This window comes from Struthio camelus, chromosome 16 (assembly GCF_040807025.1).
Source record: "Struthio camelus isolate bStrCam1 chromosome 16, bStrCam1.hap1, whole genome shotgun sequence".
NCBI lineage: Eukaryota > Metazoa > Chordata > Aves > Struthioniformes > Struthionidae > Struthio > Struthio camelus.
Genome location: NC_090957.1, coordinates 574315 through 589848, shown reverse-complemented (window position 1 = coordinate 589848; position 15534 = coordinate 574315). Strand labels below are relative to the sequence as shown.

The 15534-nt window shown below is 73.1% G+C and overlaps 2 protein-coding genes across 4 annotated transcripts; both read left to right on the top strand.

Moving 5' to 3' along the window:
* Positions 1-666: 666 nt before the first annotated feature.
* On the top strand, positions 667-5252 carry COQ8B (coenzyme Q8B). The gene is made up of 13 exons (XM_068910534.1): positions 667-681; positions 764-883; positions 1454-1727; positions 1811-1888; positions 2036-2158; positions 2262-2785; positions 2901-2982; positions 3113-3206; positions 3298-3439; positions 3644-3751; positions 4129-4194; positions 4269-4355; positions 4434-5252. Exons 1-13 carry the CDS (start codon positions 667-669, stop codon positions 4710-4712), a joined length of 1992 nt encoding a protein of 663 aa, XP_068766635.1. The 3' UTR covers positions 4713-5252.
* A 1001-nt stretch (positions 5253-6253) lies between these two features.
* NUMBL (NUMB like endocytic adaptor protein) lies at positions 6254-14087 on the top strand. 3 transcript variants are annotated; one of them, XR_011134941.1, is made up of 10 exons: positions 6254-6379; positions 8653-8794; positions 9146-9220; positions 9362-9472; positions 9555-9695; positions 10523-10727; positions 10802-11101; positions 11269-11424; positions 12136-12948; positions 13021-14087. XR_011134941.1 is itself a non-coding variant. In XM_068910276.1 (9 exons), exons 2-9 carry the CDS (start codon positions 8669-8671, stop codon positions 12672-12674), a joined length of 1617 nt encoding a protein of 538 aa, XP_068766377.1. In that variant the 5' UTR covers positions 6254-6379; positions 8653-8668; the 3' UTR covers positions 12675-14087. The 3 variants fall into 3 exon arrangements, 2 of the variants coding, with proteins under 2 accessions (XP_068766377.1, XP_068766376.1); XM_068910276.1 differs by having other exon boundaries at positions 9398-9472; positions 12136-14087; XM_068910275.1 differs by having other exon boundaries at positions 12136-14087.
* Positions 14088-15534: the final 1447 nt, after the last annotated feature.

Sequence of the window (15534 nt, the reverse complement as noted above, 5' to 3'; positions counted from 1 at the left end):
CAATGGGACCCCCTATGCAGTGGGGCCGGGCGCAATGGGGCTGAGCTGCAATAGGGCCCCTAGTGCAATGGGGTGCAGGGTGCAATGGGGCTGGCATGCAGTGGGGTCCCAGGTGCAGTGGGGTCCCGGGTGCAATGGGTCCCCCGATGCAGTGGGGCCAGGTGCAATGGGGCTGAGGTGCAGGGGGGCCCCCAGTGCAATGGGGTCCCGGGTGCAATGGGGTTCAGGGTGCAATGGGGTCCCGGGTGGAGTGGGGCCGGGTGCAATGGGGTCCCGGGTGCAGTGGGGTGCAGCGTGCAATGAGGCCGGGTGCAATGGGGTGCAGGGTGCAATGGGGCCCCCGGCGCAATGGGGCTGGCGTGCAATGGGGTCCCGGGTGGAGTGGGGCCGGGTGCAATGGGGTCCCGGGTGCAGTGGGGTCCAGCGTGCAATGAGGCCGGGTGCAATGGGGTGCAGGGTGCAATGGGGCCGGAGAGGGGGAGAGAGTCACCCCGCAGCCTGCAGCGCATGCGCGCTCCTGCAGCCCCCCCCCCCGCCGCTCCGCCCTCCCGGCAGGGGGCGGAGCCTCCCCTTTCCCTCCTCTCCCATTGGCCGCCCGCCGGCAGGCAGGTCAGGCTCTGATTGGCCGGCGGCGGGGGCGGGGCCGCTGACCCCGGAAGCGGCGCGATGGCGCGGAGCGGGGTGAGCGGGCGCGGCGGCCGTTGTTGCCCTCTGACCCCCCCCCCGCGGGCGGGCGGGCCGTGACCTCTGACCCCTCCCGCAGGTGGCTGCCGTGTGGCCGCTGCTGCGGGGGGCCGCGGGGGGGGCGGCGCCGCTGCGACCCCCCCCGGGGAGGCCCCGGACCCCCCCCGCCGCCCCCTGCAGCCCCCCCGGCGGCGAGAGGGTGAGTCTGACCCCTGACCTCTGACCCCTGCCCCTGACCCCTCCCCGGACAGAGACCCTTTGGCCCCAAGCGCTGACACCGCCCCCCCCCCCCGGCCGCACTGAGCTCATGTGACCCCCATGGTTCGCCCCCCCCCCCGCCATGATGAAGCCCTTTGACCTCTGACCCCTTTAAGCAGAGTCCTTTGACCCCCTGGTCCCCTCTGACCTCTGACCCCCCGTGCCGTGATCCTTTGACCTTGGTCCTTGATGCCCCCCCCCGTTAGAGACCCCCGACCCCCCCGAAGCAGAGACCTCTGACCGCTTGGTTCCCCCTAGACAGGGACCCTGTGACCTCTGACCTGTTCCCCCCCCCCGAGAGGGACCCTGTGACCTCTGGCCCCCCCCAGACAGAGACCTCTGACCCCTTGGTTCCCCCTGTTTAAAGACCCTGTGACCTCTGACCCCCTGCTCCCCCCCATACGGGGACCCTTCGACCCCCCGTTCCCGTGCCCAGCCCTGCCCCACGCCCTGGGGGTCGCCGTGGGGCGGAAGCGGGGGGGGGATCCTCACCTCTGCCCTCCCCACCCAGCTCGCGGCGCCCCCCGGGCGCTCCCTGCACCGGCACGCGGCCCTCCAGGCGCTGGCGCCCGACGACGTCCGACGGGCCCGGGAAGCCCGGCAGCAGGCGGGAGCCGAGGAGCGGGGGCGACCGCCGCCGCCGAGGGCAGGGAGCGGGCGGGCAGGGCCGTGCCCCCCCGGCGCGCCCCCCTGCCAGCCCCGCGCCTCCCCCGGGCAGCTCAGCCACAGGGCCCGGGAGCGGAGGGTGCCCGCCTCGCGCCTGGGCCGCCTGGCCAGCTTCGGAGGTACGGGAGGAGCGGGGCGGGCGGGAGGAGCCTCTGGTTCTGGGGGGGCGAGCGCGTCGCTCCCGCGCCCTGTCCCTCCCCAGGGCTGGCCGTGGGGCTGGGGCTGGGCGCCTTGGCCGAGGCGGCGCGGACGACGCTCAGCGGGCAGCGCCAGCCCAGCCGTGAGTACCGGGACGCGCCTGCGGCTCGGCGCCCGGCGCAGGTCGGGGTGGGGGCGGGGGGGGGGGCCCCCGTGGTGGTGGTCCTGCGTGGCGGCCCCCCCGGCCCTGCCCGTCCCGCGGGGGCTCACGCGGGCTGCCCTCGCCCAGCCGCTGGCTCCCTGCTGGACTCCAGCCCCTTCCTGTCGGAGGCCAACGCCGAGCGCATCGTGGACACGCTCTGCCGGGTGCGAGGCGCCGCGCTGAAGCTGGGGCAGATGCTGAGCATCCAAGGTAGGGTGCCCCCCACCGCCCCCCCCCCGGGGGGGCCCGCGCCGGGCAGCCCTGGGGTGGCTGCGGCTGGGCCCCGGCTCCGGCACGCGCCCTCTCCCCGCAGACAGCAGCTTCCTCAGCCCCCAGCTGCAGAGGATCTTCGAGCGCGTGCGGCAGAGCGCCGACTTCATGCCGAGCTGGCAGACGAGCGTGAGTAGCTCCGTGCCCCACGCCGAGCACGCGCCGGCCCCCCCGCGACCTTCCCTCCCTCCCCGCCACCGGCGGGACGACCCAGCCGTCCCGGCGCTCCCAACCTTCCCCGCCTCGCGGTGGCGGCTGGAGGATTTTTTGCCTCGGGGCTGCTCGGCCCGGGAGCCCCGGGTTCGCGTCGGGTGCCGCCCGGCGGTCGCGTTCCCCTGGCCTGGGGCAGGGAGGCGGCAGCCCGAGCGTCCCAGCGCGCAGGCGTGCGCGTCCCAGCGCGCGTGCCGCCCGCTCCCTGTGCCGCAGCAAGTGCTGGCGGAGGAGCTGGGACCCGCCTGGCGGGAGAAGATGTCGGCCTTCGAGGAGACGCCCTTCGCGGCCGCCTCCATCGGGCAGGTGCACCTCGGCGTGCTGCGGGACGGCACGGAGGTGGCCGTGAAAATCCAGGTGAGGCGCGGCAGCGCTGGAGCGTCGGAGACGGGGAGCGAAGGGCTGGGGGGAGCCGGGGCTCGTCCCCGGCGCCGCGACCCCCGGGTCCACCCTTTCCCGTGCCTCCCCGCAGTACCCCGGCATCGCCCAGAGCATCCGCAGCGACGTGGACAACCTGCTCTCGCTGCTCAAGATGAGCGTCGCGCTGCCGGAAGGTGAGCTCCGAGCCCCGGGAAGAAGGGACATCCCCGGGCCTGACCCCACCAGCGCCTGCCCTCGGGGAGGGGCCCCTGCCCGCTCTGGGGGGGCCGCTGCCTGCCCCCTAAATCCTCGCGCCTCCCCGAGGCCTCTTCGCTGACAACACCCTGCAGGTCCTGCAGAAGGAGCTGGAGTGGGAATGCGACTATCACCGGGAAGCCGGCTGCGCCCGGACGTTCAGGTACCGCCGCGGCGGGGGCCGTCAGGGGCTGGCGTGGGGGGCGGCTCGGTCGCAGCCCCTCCCCGCACCGCCGCCTCCGCCGCCCCCCCAGGCAGCTGCTGCGGGACGACCCCTTCTTCGCGGTGCCGCGCGTCATCGACGAGCTGACCACGGCCCGGGTGCTGTCCATGGAGCTGGTGAGCGGCGTCCCCCTGGATCGGTGCCTGGAGCTCAGCCAGGACGTCCGAGACGAGGCGAGTGGTCCCCGAGCAGCCGGGTCGCGGCCGGGCCCGGGAAGGACCCGGCGCCTCTGGGTTCTTGGAGCGCGGTGCCGAAAGCTGCTCTCGCCTCGTGCCGAGGCGGCGGCCGAGCCCCCGCCGCGTCCCTCCCGCGGGTTTGGGACCTGCCTGGAGCAAGCCCTGCTCTTCTCTCGTCCAAAATAATCCCTCGCCCCCCAGATCTGCTCCAACATCCTGCGCCTCTGCCTCCGGGAGCTCTTCGAGTTTCGCTTCATGCAGACGGATCCCAACTGGGCCAACTTCTTCTACGACGCCGGGAAGCACCGAGTGAGGCGGCCGCCCTGTCCCGGGGCGAGGGTCGGCCGGGGCCCCGCGGGCGCCCGCTTCCCCCGGCGCGTCCCGGCCGAGCAGGCGCAGCTCCGCTTTCCTGCCTTGCGAATTTCGTGCTGCGCCGGCGGGTCGCGGCTCGCGTGGCCGGGACTGAGGGTCTCCGCTCCCTCTGGTTCCTCCTCTCCCCGCTGCGGCCCGGGGCAGAGCGTCCCCCGGCCCCGGGGATGAGTTCCGGAGGGGCTCCGCTTGCTGGGAAGCGCTGCGCCGCGGAGTGGGTTGGGACGCGGCGGCAGCTCTCGGAGGGGAGCGGAGCGGAGCGCGGGGCCGGCCTGTCCGTCCTCAGCGTCCGTCTCCCCGTCCCTGCTGCCTTCCAGGTGGCTCTGCTGGACTTCGGGGCCAGCCGCTCCTTCGGCAAGGAGTTCACCGACCACTACATCGAGGTACGGGCCGCGCTCGCGTGGCCGGACGCCGGGGCCCTCCCGCCCCGGCTCGCCTCACGCCCTCCCTCCGGCAGGTGGTGAGGGCCGCGGCCGACGGGGACCGGGACAAGGTGCTCCAGAAATCCAAAGACCTGAAGTTCCTGACGGGGTTTGAGACCAAGGTGAGGCTCTCGGGGTGGAGGACGGGGGGTCCGGGACCCCCTCCCCGCCACCGGCGCTAACCGTGCCCGCCCCGGCAGGCCTTCGAGGCGGCCCACGTGGACGCTGTGATGATCCTGGGCGAGGCCTTCTCCTCGGCGGGGCCCTTCGACTTCGGGGCGCAGAGCACCACGCGCCGCATCCAGGCCCTGGTGCCGGTGATGCTGCGGCACCGCCTCACGCCGCCCCCGGAGGAGACCTACTCCCTGCACCGCAAAATGGCCGGATCCTTCCTGGTGTGCGCCCGGCTCCGGGCCCGCGTGCCCTGCCGCGACATGTTTGAGGAGCTCTACGCGCGGTACTGGGCACCGCGGCCGTAGACCCGCGCGGGGACTCGGCACAGGGCAGCCGCCCCGGGGCAGGACCGGGGTCTCCCTGGACCCCCGTGGACCCTTGGGGCAGGACTGGGGTCTCCCTGGACCCCCGTGGACCCTTGGGGCAGGACTGGGGTCTCCTTGGACCCCCGTGGACCCTTGGGGCAGGACCAGGGTCTCCCTGGATCCCCTGTGGACCCTTGGGGCAGGACTGGGGTCTCCTTGGACCCCCATGGACCCTTGGGGCAGGACCGGGGTCTCCCTGGATCCCCTGCGGACCCTTGGAGCAGGACCAGGGTCTTTGGATCAGGACCAGGGTCTCCTTGGATCCCCCATGGACCCTTGGAGCAGGACTGGGGTCTCCCTGGACCCCCCCGTGCGCCACTGGCCTCCAGACTGGCCCCGTGACGCTGCTGCTGGCCCCGCTCCCGGCCCCAGTCCTGGTCCCGGCCCCGCGTGCAGCCTCCCTCCTCCCGCCGCGGGCAATAAAGACGGTGACTTTCCCCCGAGCTGGGGCAGGCTGTGCCCAGCCGGGGTGACCTTGTAGCCTGGTTTTTGGGGTGGTTTTATGGGATCTTGTGGGGTTGGGAGGGTCTGTTTTGGGGCGGGTGTCTGTGTTCCAGGGGATCTGTGTTTGAGGCAGGTTGGTGGTACGGGATCGGTTTTGGGGCAGGAAGTCTGTGTTTTGGGGCAGGTTGGTAGTATGGGATCAGTTTTGGGGCAGGAGGTCCATGTTTTGGGGCGGGTTGGTGGTACGGGATCAGTTTTGGGGCAGGAAGTCTGTGTTTTGGGGCAGGTTGGTAGTATGGGATCAGTTTTGGGGCAGGAGGTCCGTGTTTTGGGGCGGATTGGTGGTACGGGATTGGTTTTGGGGCAGGAAGTCTGTGTTTTGGGGCAGGTTGGTAGTATGGGATCAGTTTTGGGGCAGGAGGTCCGTGTTTTGGGGCGGATTGGTGGTACAGGATTGGTTTTGGGGCAGGAAGTCTGTGTTTTGGGGCAGGTTGGTGGTATGGAATAGGTTTTGGGGCAGGAGGTCCATATTTGGGGTTGGAGGTCTGTGTTTTGGGGCGGGCGGGCAGGCTGGTTGTGGGGGCTCAGTTTTGGGGCGGGAGGTCCGTGATTTGGGGCAGGCTGGTGGGGCGGGGGGATTTGGCGTTGGGGGGGGACAACCCAGCTGCGTGTATGAGGGAACCAGATGGAGGAGGCGGGGCCTCCATCTAAATGAGTGGGCGTGATCAGGTACGATCTAATTTGCATATTCATGAGCCCTCGCGCCAATGGAGGCGGGGCTGTGGTGGTCTCGCCTGCGCCCCTCCCAATGGGGGGGCGGTGACGGGGGCGTCTCATTTGCATATTCACGCGTTGGGGCGAATGGGGCGGTGGAGTGGGCGTGGCCTCGGGGCGGGCGGGGCCAAGGAGGATATTTGCATACCGCTGCGGTGCGCCCGCCCCCGCGCCACGGCGGGCTGGGGGAGCCGCCGCGGGGGGGGGGGGGGGGGAACACCTCGTTTGCATATGCATGAGGGGGGCGTGGCCGCGGGCGGGAAGCGGAAGGCGCGTGCGTGCAACATTGTAGCCACAGCCCGGCCCGGGGTGGGGGGGGGGGGGGCGCCGGGACCGGGGGCGGCGGCGGGTCCTGCCGGAGCGGAGCGGAGCCTCGGCGCTGCGGCGGGGTAAGGCCGGGGGCACCGGCCCCCCCCACCCCGCTTCCCCCGGTTCCGGGCTCCGGGGGCGGCTGGGCCCCCACCCTGGGGACACCGGGGCGGCTGCATCTCCCCCGGGGGGGTCGCAGCGGCAGCCGTGTGTGTGTGTCCCCCCAACCCCGTCCGGGCGCGGAGGGGGCCCCGGGGCAGCTGCTCCCCCCCGCCAGCTGCGGCTGCTGTTGCTGCCCCCGGCCATGGCTGCCCCCCCCCCCCGCGGCGGCTCCCCCGGTGCTTAGTCAGGGGTGGGGGCTGCTGCCGGGCCGGGCCCTGCTGCCCCTCGGCCCCCCCCCCCCACGGTGCGCTGCTCTCGGCAGCCCCCTGCAGCGTGGCCCCCCGGGAGGGGGGGGACACGCGTGGGGTCCTGCGTCCGCAGCCCGCAGGCCCGGCCCCACGGAGGGGGGGAGGCATCCTGCGACCTGGCAGGGGGCTGTGGGGCCGGGGCGCGGGGGGGAGGCGTCCCGCGCGCGTGGTCCTGGGTGGGGGGGACGCGTGGGGCGTCCTGGGGGGGGCCAGGGCAGCAGGACGTGGCACCCCATGAGTGTGGCACTGGGTGGGGCTGACATGCGTGTCCCTGGCAGGAGGCCGTGGGGTGTCCCTGCTGGGCCTGGGGGGGCCTGGGGGGGCCAGGAGCAGCAGGATGCGGTGCCCCATGAGCGTGGCCCTGGGAGGGGGGGGCACGTGGCCGTGGGGGCCCGGGGCAGCCGGGGCCACCTGCGGCGCGGCCGGGCCGCGAGGCCCTGGCGGGTGGGGCTGGGGGGTCTGCGGGGCGGGGGGCAGCGGGCTGCACGCCCCCACCCCTCGCTGCCTGGGCCCTGCCTGCGCCCCGGGGAGGGCAGGCGGGACCCCCTGCCCGCGAGCTCTCGGCGGCGGGTGCTGCGGGCTGGGCCGGGTTTGCCCCCTTCGCCTCGCTGGGCGCCGGGTGCGGGGCCCCCCGTCCGGGGGATTTGGGGGCGTTCGGCCCCAGGGCAGGCAGATAACGGGAGCGGCCCTGCAGCGCCCCGGGGCGCCCGGCGTGACGCCGCTGCCGGGCTCCCCTCCCTGCCCAGCTGCGGCGGGGTGAGGGCGCCCGGACGCCTGGGCCCCGACAGCGGCAGGACTCCCGGGTTCCCCGGCTCCGGGAGGCGAAGAGGAGCCGTCCCGAGCGCCGCGGCCGGGGCGGCACCGGCATCCCGCCGGCACCGAGGCCTTGGGTGCGCGAGGGGCCTTGGGGTGGGGCGACCCCAGTGCCGCTGCGGGGTCCCCGGCAGCCCGGCCCCCCGGGGCGCGCGGGGTGGTGGCCGCGGCCGCCCTGGGTGGTGCCCCCCGTGCTCGCAGCGTGCGGGTGGCCGAGCCGGCCAGGCCGAGGCAGGAAGTCAGGAAACGATCGGGAAATATTACTGTCCATTAACGAGCCACGATTCCCCCGAAGCGCCCCCGCCCCGGCGGCGGCGGCCAGGACGCCTGGGTCCTCTTCCAGCCTTTGCTACGGAGCAGCCGCGGCGCCTGCCTCGGTTTCCCCGCGCAGGGCGCCCGCCCCCCGTCGCTGCGTGTCCCGGAGCCGGACGAGGGGCCGGCGGAGCTGCCCCCGGGAGGGCTGGGGGGCCGTGGGACGCCCAGCACGGGGCCGCCCCCCGCCCGGCCTGGCGCTCCGCGTGGGGCCGGGGCAGCAGCTGAGGAAACAACCGCCGAGGCCGGTGTTTGCCGGCGCGGAGCCCGGGGGGGGGTTTGGCAGCGGGAGCCGGGGGGAGTGCGGCTGCGCCCGGGGGCCAGGCGCTCCCCCGGCCCCGTTCCCAGCGCTGCGCGGCGCAGGCACAGTTTGCCTTCCCTGGCTGCGGTGTCCCATGTGCCCCCCGCGACGTCCCCTGGGCCGCGGCGTCCCCGCTGAGCTGTGCCAGCATGGGGGGGGGCCCTTCCTTGGGCTAAATATACCCGGGGGGGGGGAGCCTGCGATGGCCCAGTTCAGTCTGGAGCTGCCGAGATCAAAGCGGGAGGAGATGGGGCCCCCCCGGTCCCCAGTGCAGCTTTGATCACTGGGAGAGGCTGCTGCGCCCACCCATGGGTGCTCAGCCTGCCTGGGTGGGGAGAGCTAGGGGATGCCCCCCCGTTGCCCCCACCCTGGTCCCTGCTTGGGGTGGGGGCTGGGGGGGGTGTCAGACCCTCTTACCCTTCCCACCCCATAGAGGAAGGGGGAAACCCAGGCGTCCTGGCCCTGCTGTGGGGCAGGGGGGGCTTGTTCACCCCCCCAACCCCTGTCCCCCCCCCAGGCCTGCGGGGTCAGCGATGAACAAGCTGCGCCAGAGCCTGCGTCGGAAGAAGCCGGCGTACGTGCCGGAGGCCAGCCGGCCCCACCAATGGCAGGCGGACGAGGAGGCCGTGCGGCGCGGCAAGTGCAGCTTCCCCGTGCGGGTGAGCGTGCGGGGCGGCCGTGCGCGCCCGGGGCGGCCTCTGCCCGCGCCAGCGTTCGCGGGCGCCCCCCCGGCGTGGGTCCTTGTGCACGGGGTGTGCGTTGGCCAGCCAGCGTGGGTCCTCGTGCACGGGGCGTGCACCGGCCAGCTGGCGTGGGTCCTCGTGCACGGGGTGAGGTGCTCGTGCATGGCGTGTGCACCGGCTGCCTGACGCAGGTCCTTATGCACGGGGCGTGCACCGGCTGCCCAACGTGGGTCCTCGTGCACTGGCCAAGCACCAGCCGGGGCAGGGGGCCGCCGGGGCGCTCGGGGCAGGGGCACGGCCCGTGCTGACGGACGCCCTGCTCTGCAGTACCTGGGGCACGCGGAGGTGGACGAGTCGCGGGGCATGCACGTGTGCGAGGAGGCCGTGAAGAAGCTCAAGGCGGTGAGTGCCCTGCGAGGGCCGGGCGCGCGGCGGGGCCCCACCGCTGCCGGATTTCTGGTGGACTTAGCGCCAGGCCGCCCGGGAAGGGGCTCGACGCCTGTCCCTCTCCCACGGGTTGCTCTCCCATCCCGCCGGGGCCAGGTCCCTCGGCGCCCTGCTGATGCCGGCTCGTTGCAGAGCGGCCGCAAAGCCGTGAAGTCGGTGCTGTGGGTGTCGGCGGACGGGCTCCGCGTGGTGGACGACAAGACCAAGGTGAGCGGGTGCCCTGGGTGTCCCCAGCCAGGGCGGCGCGGCGGGAGCCGGCCCCGGCTCACGCGTCCCCCTCCTCGCCCAGGACCTCCTCGTCGACCAGACCATCGAGAAGGTCTCGTTCTGTGCCCCCGACCGCAACTTTGACAAGGCCTTCTCCTACATCTGCCGGGATGGCACCACGCGCCGCTGGATCTGCCACTGCTTCCTGGCCCTCAAGGACTCCGTGAGTGCTGGGCGCTGGGGCCGGGTGGGCAGGATGCGCCGGCTCGTGATGCCCTGGGTCGGGCATGCGGGATGCCCCAGCACCCATGGGACGCACCGGGAATGGGTACGCCGGATTGCCCGGGGCCGGGTGCGCAGGATGCCCCAGCTCCCATGGGACACACCAGGAATTGTGCGTGGGATGCACTGGGGCCGGGTGCGTGGGATGCCCCAGCTCCTATGGGACGCACCGGGAATGGGTGCACGGGATGCCCCGAGGCGGGTGTACGGGATGCCCCAGCTCCCATGGGACGCACCAGGAATGGGTGCACGGGATGCCCCAGCTCCCATGGGACGCACCGGGAATGGGTGCACGGGATGCCCCGAGGCCGGGTGTACGGGATGCCCCAGCTCCCATGGGACGCACCAGGAATGGGTGCACAGGATGCCCCGAGGCCGGGTGTACGGGATGCCCCAGCTCCCATGGGACGCACCGGGAATGGGTGCACAGGATGCCCCGAGGCCGGGTGTACGGGATGCCCCAGCTCCCATGGGACGCACCAGGAATGGGTGCACGGGACACACCAGGGCAGAGTGCATGGGATGCTCCAGCTTGTGCAGGGCTCCCTGGGGCCGGGTGCGCGGGACGCCCCAGCTCGCATGGGACGCGCCGGGAATGGGTGCACGGGATGCCCCAGGGCTGGGTGCGCGGGATGCCCCAGGGCTGGGCAAGCAGGACGCCGTGGGGCGCGCGGGCTGCTGCGGGGATGGCTGCACGTGACGCTCGGGGGCGGATGCGTGCGATGCTCCGGGGCCCGCGCAGCCGCCCTGACGGCCGCGTCCCCGCAGGGCGAGCGGCTGAGCCACGCCGTGGGCTGCGCCTTCGCGGCCTGCCTGGAGCGCAAGCAGAGGCGGGAGAAGGAGTGCGGCGTCACGGCCTCCTTCGACACCTCCCGCACCAGCTTCGCCCGCGAGGGCTCCTTCCGGGCGCCGGGCGCCGTGCAGCCGGCCCAGCGCCAGGGCGTCATGCGCCAGCTGCAGGACAAGAAGCGAGGTGCCCTGGGACGGGGCGGGAGGGCGAGGAGGGGGCGAGGAAGGGCGGCCGGTCTAACCCCCCTCTGCCGCCAGCCGAGGCGGCCCCCGCGCCGGCCCCGGCCCCGGCGGAGCCCCCCGCGCCGGCGCAGCCCGGCAGCGCCTCGCCGCCGCCGGCCGCCACGTCTCCGGCGGAGGGGGCGGCGGGGGGGGGCGCGCAGCACGCCATCCCCCGGCGCCACGCGCCCCTCGAGCAGCTCGTGCGCCAGGGCTCCTTCCGCGGCTTCCCGGCCCTCAGCCAGAAAAACTCGCCCTTCAAGCGGCAGCTCTCGCTCCGGCTCAACGAGCTGCCCTCCACCCTCCAGCGCAAGGACAGCTTCCAGGCCCGCGGCGCCGGTGAGGGGCTCGCGGCCGGGGGCGGGGGGGACCCCGCGTTTAGGGGGCGCGTGGCGGCACCCTGGGGTGGGGGGGACAGGGGGACACCCTGGGTATTGCCTCTGGGGGCTGCTGAGGTTTTCGGGGTCCCCCGACGCCTTTTCGTGTCCCGTCTCCCCCCCGCCAAGTGCTGGAGCTGGAGTCGAGCCCCCCCGGCGACAGCGACGGGATCAACGACCTCTGCAGCCAGATCGACGCCTCCTTCGCCTGCCCCCCCGGGGACCCCTTCGGCATCGCGGCCCCCAACGGCGCCGCCACCCCCCCCGCAGAGGGGGGTCTCGCAGGTACCCCCGCCCCAGCCGGCCGGCCGGCCTCCTCCGTCCACGGGGGCACCCGCGTCCCTCTCCTTGCATAGGGGCACCCACTTCCCCCATGCATGGAGGCGCCCGCGTCCCCCCCCATGCATCGGGACACCCGCATCCCCCCCCTTGCATGGGGGCATCCCAATCCCCCCGTGCATCGGGGCCCCCGCATCCCCCCTCCTTGCATGGGGACATCCCAATCCCCCCGTGCATCGGGGCCCCCGCATCCCCCCCCTTGCATGGGGGCATCCCAATCCCCCCGTGCATCGGGGCCCCCGCATCCCCCCTCTTGCATGGGGGCATCCCAATCCCCCCGTGCATCGGGGCCCCCGCATCCCCCCTCTTGCATGGGGACATCCCAATCCCCCCATGCATCGGGGCCCCCGCATCCCCCCCCTTGCATGGGGGTGCCTGCGTCCCTCGCCGGGAATAGGGGCACCCATGAACCGCTGTGCGTGGCGGCACCCCCATCCCCCCCTGGCAAAGGGGCACCTAGATCCCTCTCCTAGGCTAGGGGCACCTGCATCCCCCAAACGTGGGGGGTGCCCACATCTCCCCCAGCAGCCCCCCCAGCAGCCCCCCCAGCAGCCCCCGCCAGCAGAGCCCCATGCCAACCCCCCGCGGTGTCGTGCATCGCGCGACTCGCAGCCCCCCCCACCTCATGCCCTTCATCCCTCCTCCTCCTCCCTGCAGGCCCCATGTCCTGGGCTGAGGGGGCGGCCGCGGGGGCCCCCCCCTTCCAGCCGGGCCACCGCCGCACCCCCTCGGAGGCCGAGCGGTGGCTCGAGGAGGTCTCCAAGACGGCCAAGGCGCAGCAGCAGCAGCAGCAGCAAGCGGGTGCCGTGCCCCCCGCCGTGCCCCCCTACCCCCTGGGCTACGAGGCAGCCCCCGCCACAGCCCCCCCCGGCGTCTTCCTCCCGGCCTTCGTCCCCGTGGGCACCTACCCGCCGGCGCTGCCCTTCGCGGCCCCGGCCGTGCCGGTGGTGGGCATCACCCCCTCGCAGATGGTGGCCAACGCCTTCTGCGCCGCGGCCCCCCTGCCCGCCGCCGAGCTGGCCGCCAAGGCCAGCCCCTTCGCCCCGGGGCTGCCGGGGGCCCGGCCCCCGCCCGCCGCCCCCCGCGCCCCCCCGGACCCCTTCGAGGTGCAGTGGGCGGCCCTGGAGTCCAAGCCCCCCCCAGCCCCCAACCCCTTCGCCGACGACGTGCAGAAAACCTTCGAGATCGAGCTGTGAGCGCGGGCCGGGGGGCCGGGGGGCTCCTCGCTGCCAGGTTGGGGGGTCCCGGTGCCCCCCCTCCCTGAGGCTATGGGTCCCCAGTGCCCTCCAGCAAGGCTGGGGAGGTCCCAGTGACCCCCAGCAGGGACCAGGGAGTTCCCCAGGGGTCCCCAGTGCCCTCCAGTGAGGTCGGGGAGGGTCCCAGTGCCACCCCTCCCTGAGGCTATGGGTCCCCAGTGCCCCCAGCAGGGACCAGGGGGTTCCCCAGGGGTCCCCAGTGCCCTCCAGCGAGGTCGGGGGGGTCCCAGTGCCCCCCAGCAGGGACCAGGGGGTTCCCCAGGGGTCCCCAGTGCCCTCCAGCGAGGTCAGGGGGGGTCCCAGTGCCCCCCAGCAGGGACCAGGGGGTTCCCCAGGGGTCCCCAATGCCCTCCAGCAAGGTAGGGGGGGTCCCGGGGTCTCCAGTGCCCTCTAGTGAGGCCGAGGGGGGTCCCGGTGCCCCCCAGCAGGGCCCAGGGTGGGCTGTGGGGTTCGGAGGGGGATGGAGGGAGGCAGGACCAGGCTTGGGGGGGATCTGGGCCCCCCCATGGCCCCCCTTCGGCTGCCCTCAGCCCCGGGGACACAAGGGACCAAGGAGAGCCGCAGAGCGGGGGGCACCCCTGCGGTGGGGGGGCCCCGCTCACCTCTCCAAATCCTCTTGCTTTTTTTTTTTTTTTTTTTTTAACTTAAGCAGATTTTTGTATTTTCCTCTAATTTAATATAATATATATATAAATATATTCCCCTTTTAGTTCGAGGGGCCACTATAGCTGGTGGGGGGTGACCCTGCGCTCTCCGCCCCCCCCCCCTCGCGTCGGTCAGAGCCAGCAGCGCTGCTTTTACTGCCAATTTTTGCCCCAAGTGGGCATTCTCCCCCCGCGGTGCCACCGCAGCCCCTGCCCCACACATGGGCCTGGGGGGAGCCAGCGTGGGGCGGCTGGCCCCCGCCCCAGGCCACGGCGCCCTCGTGCAAGGTGCACCAGGGTGCCGGGGTGGGGCGGGCAGGGGCCCTGGGGCGCAGCGTGCAAGGGGTCCAGGTGCGTGAAGCCCCCGTGCGAGGCGTGCGGGGGGGGCTCTGGTGTGATGTGTGCGAGGCAGGGGAGGGCCAGGGCACAGGGTGTGCAAGGCGGGTGCAGGCCCTCGTGCAATGCACGTGGGGCCCTCGTGCAAGGTGCACAGGGCTCTTGTGCAAGGCGTGCACGGGGCCCTGGTGCAAGGTGCGGGGGGGGCCCCGGTGCACGGCGCCGTCCCGCCCCCGCGTCTCCGCGCCCGCCGTTACCTCAGCTCCGATTGTACCCGCGGCGGGAGGGGGCCGCGGGATTTTCTATCTTTATTTCCAGATTTTTTGTATCTCAGAAACGACAGTACTAAGAATAAAGGCTCCTCCGCTTCGTACCCGGGGCCGGGGCGCGCTGCGGGCCGCGGCTGCGCGCCGGGCCGTGCACACGCGCGGGCACACGCACACACACATGCATGCACATACATACATATATATATATATATTTATCGCCTTATCTTGCATAAGGAACTGGATCACTCGCAGTTGCCGTGGCAACCTGCAGGGATCCCTGCCAGTGCTTAAAGGGGCCGCGGCTGCGGGGAGGGGGCAGAGCCGAGCCCCCCCCCCGGCCTTGTCCTGCCTCAGTTTCCCCACGTGCGATGGAGTCCAGAGGGGGGTCGGGGGGCTGGGGGGGCTTGGCCCTGCTGCGCCACCTTCCCCCACCCAGCACCCTGTTTGCTGTGGGGTCTGGGCAGGGTCCCAGCGGGGGTCCTGGTGGGGTCTATGGGTGCCATTGGGGATCCTGGTTGGGTTCTGTGTGTCCAGGCAGGGTCCCAGCTGGGTCTGTGGGTCCCGGTGGGTCCCCAGCCAGGGTCTATGGGTCCAGACAGGGTCCCATTGGGTTCCTGGCCGGCTCTCTGGCTCTGGACAGGGTCCCACCAGATTCCCAGTCGGGGTCTCTGAGCCTGGGCAGGGTCCCGTCCAAGTCCCATCGGGGTCTATGGGTCCCATTGGGTTCCTGGCCGGTGTCTATGGGTGCGGGCAGGGGTCCCATTGGGGTCTCTGAGTCCAGATGGGGTTCCAACGGGGGTCCCATTGGGGTCTATGGGTGCGAACAGGGTCCTGTCAGGGTCCCGGCCGGGTCTGTGGGTCCCATCGGAGTGTCTGGGTCCAGACAGGGTCCCAATGGGGTCCCAGCTGGGTCTATGGGTGCAGGCAGGGTCCCATCGGGTTCCTGGCTGGGGTCTATGGGTCCCGTTACGGGTCCCAGCCAGGTCTATGGGTGCGGGCAGGGTCCCATTGGGGGTCCCAGCTGGGGTCTCTGGGTGCAGGCAGGGTCCCATCAGGGTCCCAGCCAGGTCTGTGGGTCCCATCGGGGTCCCGTCGGGGTCTCTGGGTCGGGTGCACAGGGTGCCCAGGGTGCTGGGTGGGTTGGAGGGTCCCATCGGGGGTCCCAGCCTGGGTCTCTGGGTGCAGACAGGGTCCCGCCGGGGTCCCAGCCAGGTCGGGGGTCCCGTCGGGGTCCCGTCGGGGTCTCTGGGTGCAGGCAGGGTCCCGCCGGGGTCCCAGCCAGGTCGGGGGTCCCATCGGGGTCCCGCCGGGGTCTCTGGGTGCAGGCAGGGTCCCGCCGGGGTCCCAGCCAGGTCGGGGGTCCCATCGGGGTCCCGCCGGGGTCTCTGGGTGCAGGCAGGGTCCCGTCGGGGTCCGGCCAGGGTCTTTGGGTGCAGACAGGGTCCCGTCGGGGTCCCGTCGGGGTCTCTGGGTGCAGGCAGGGTCCCGCCGGGGTCTCTGGGTCGGGTGCACAGGGTGCCCGGGGTGCCGGGCGCGGCGGCGGCGGCGGCG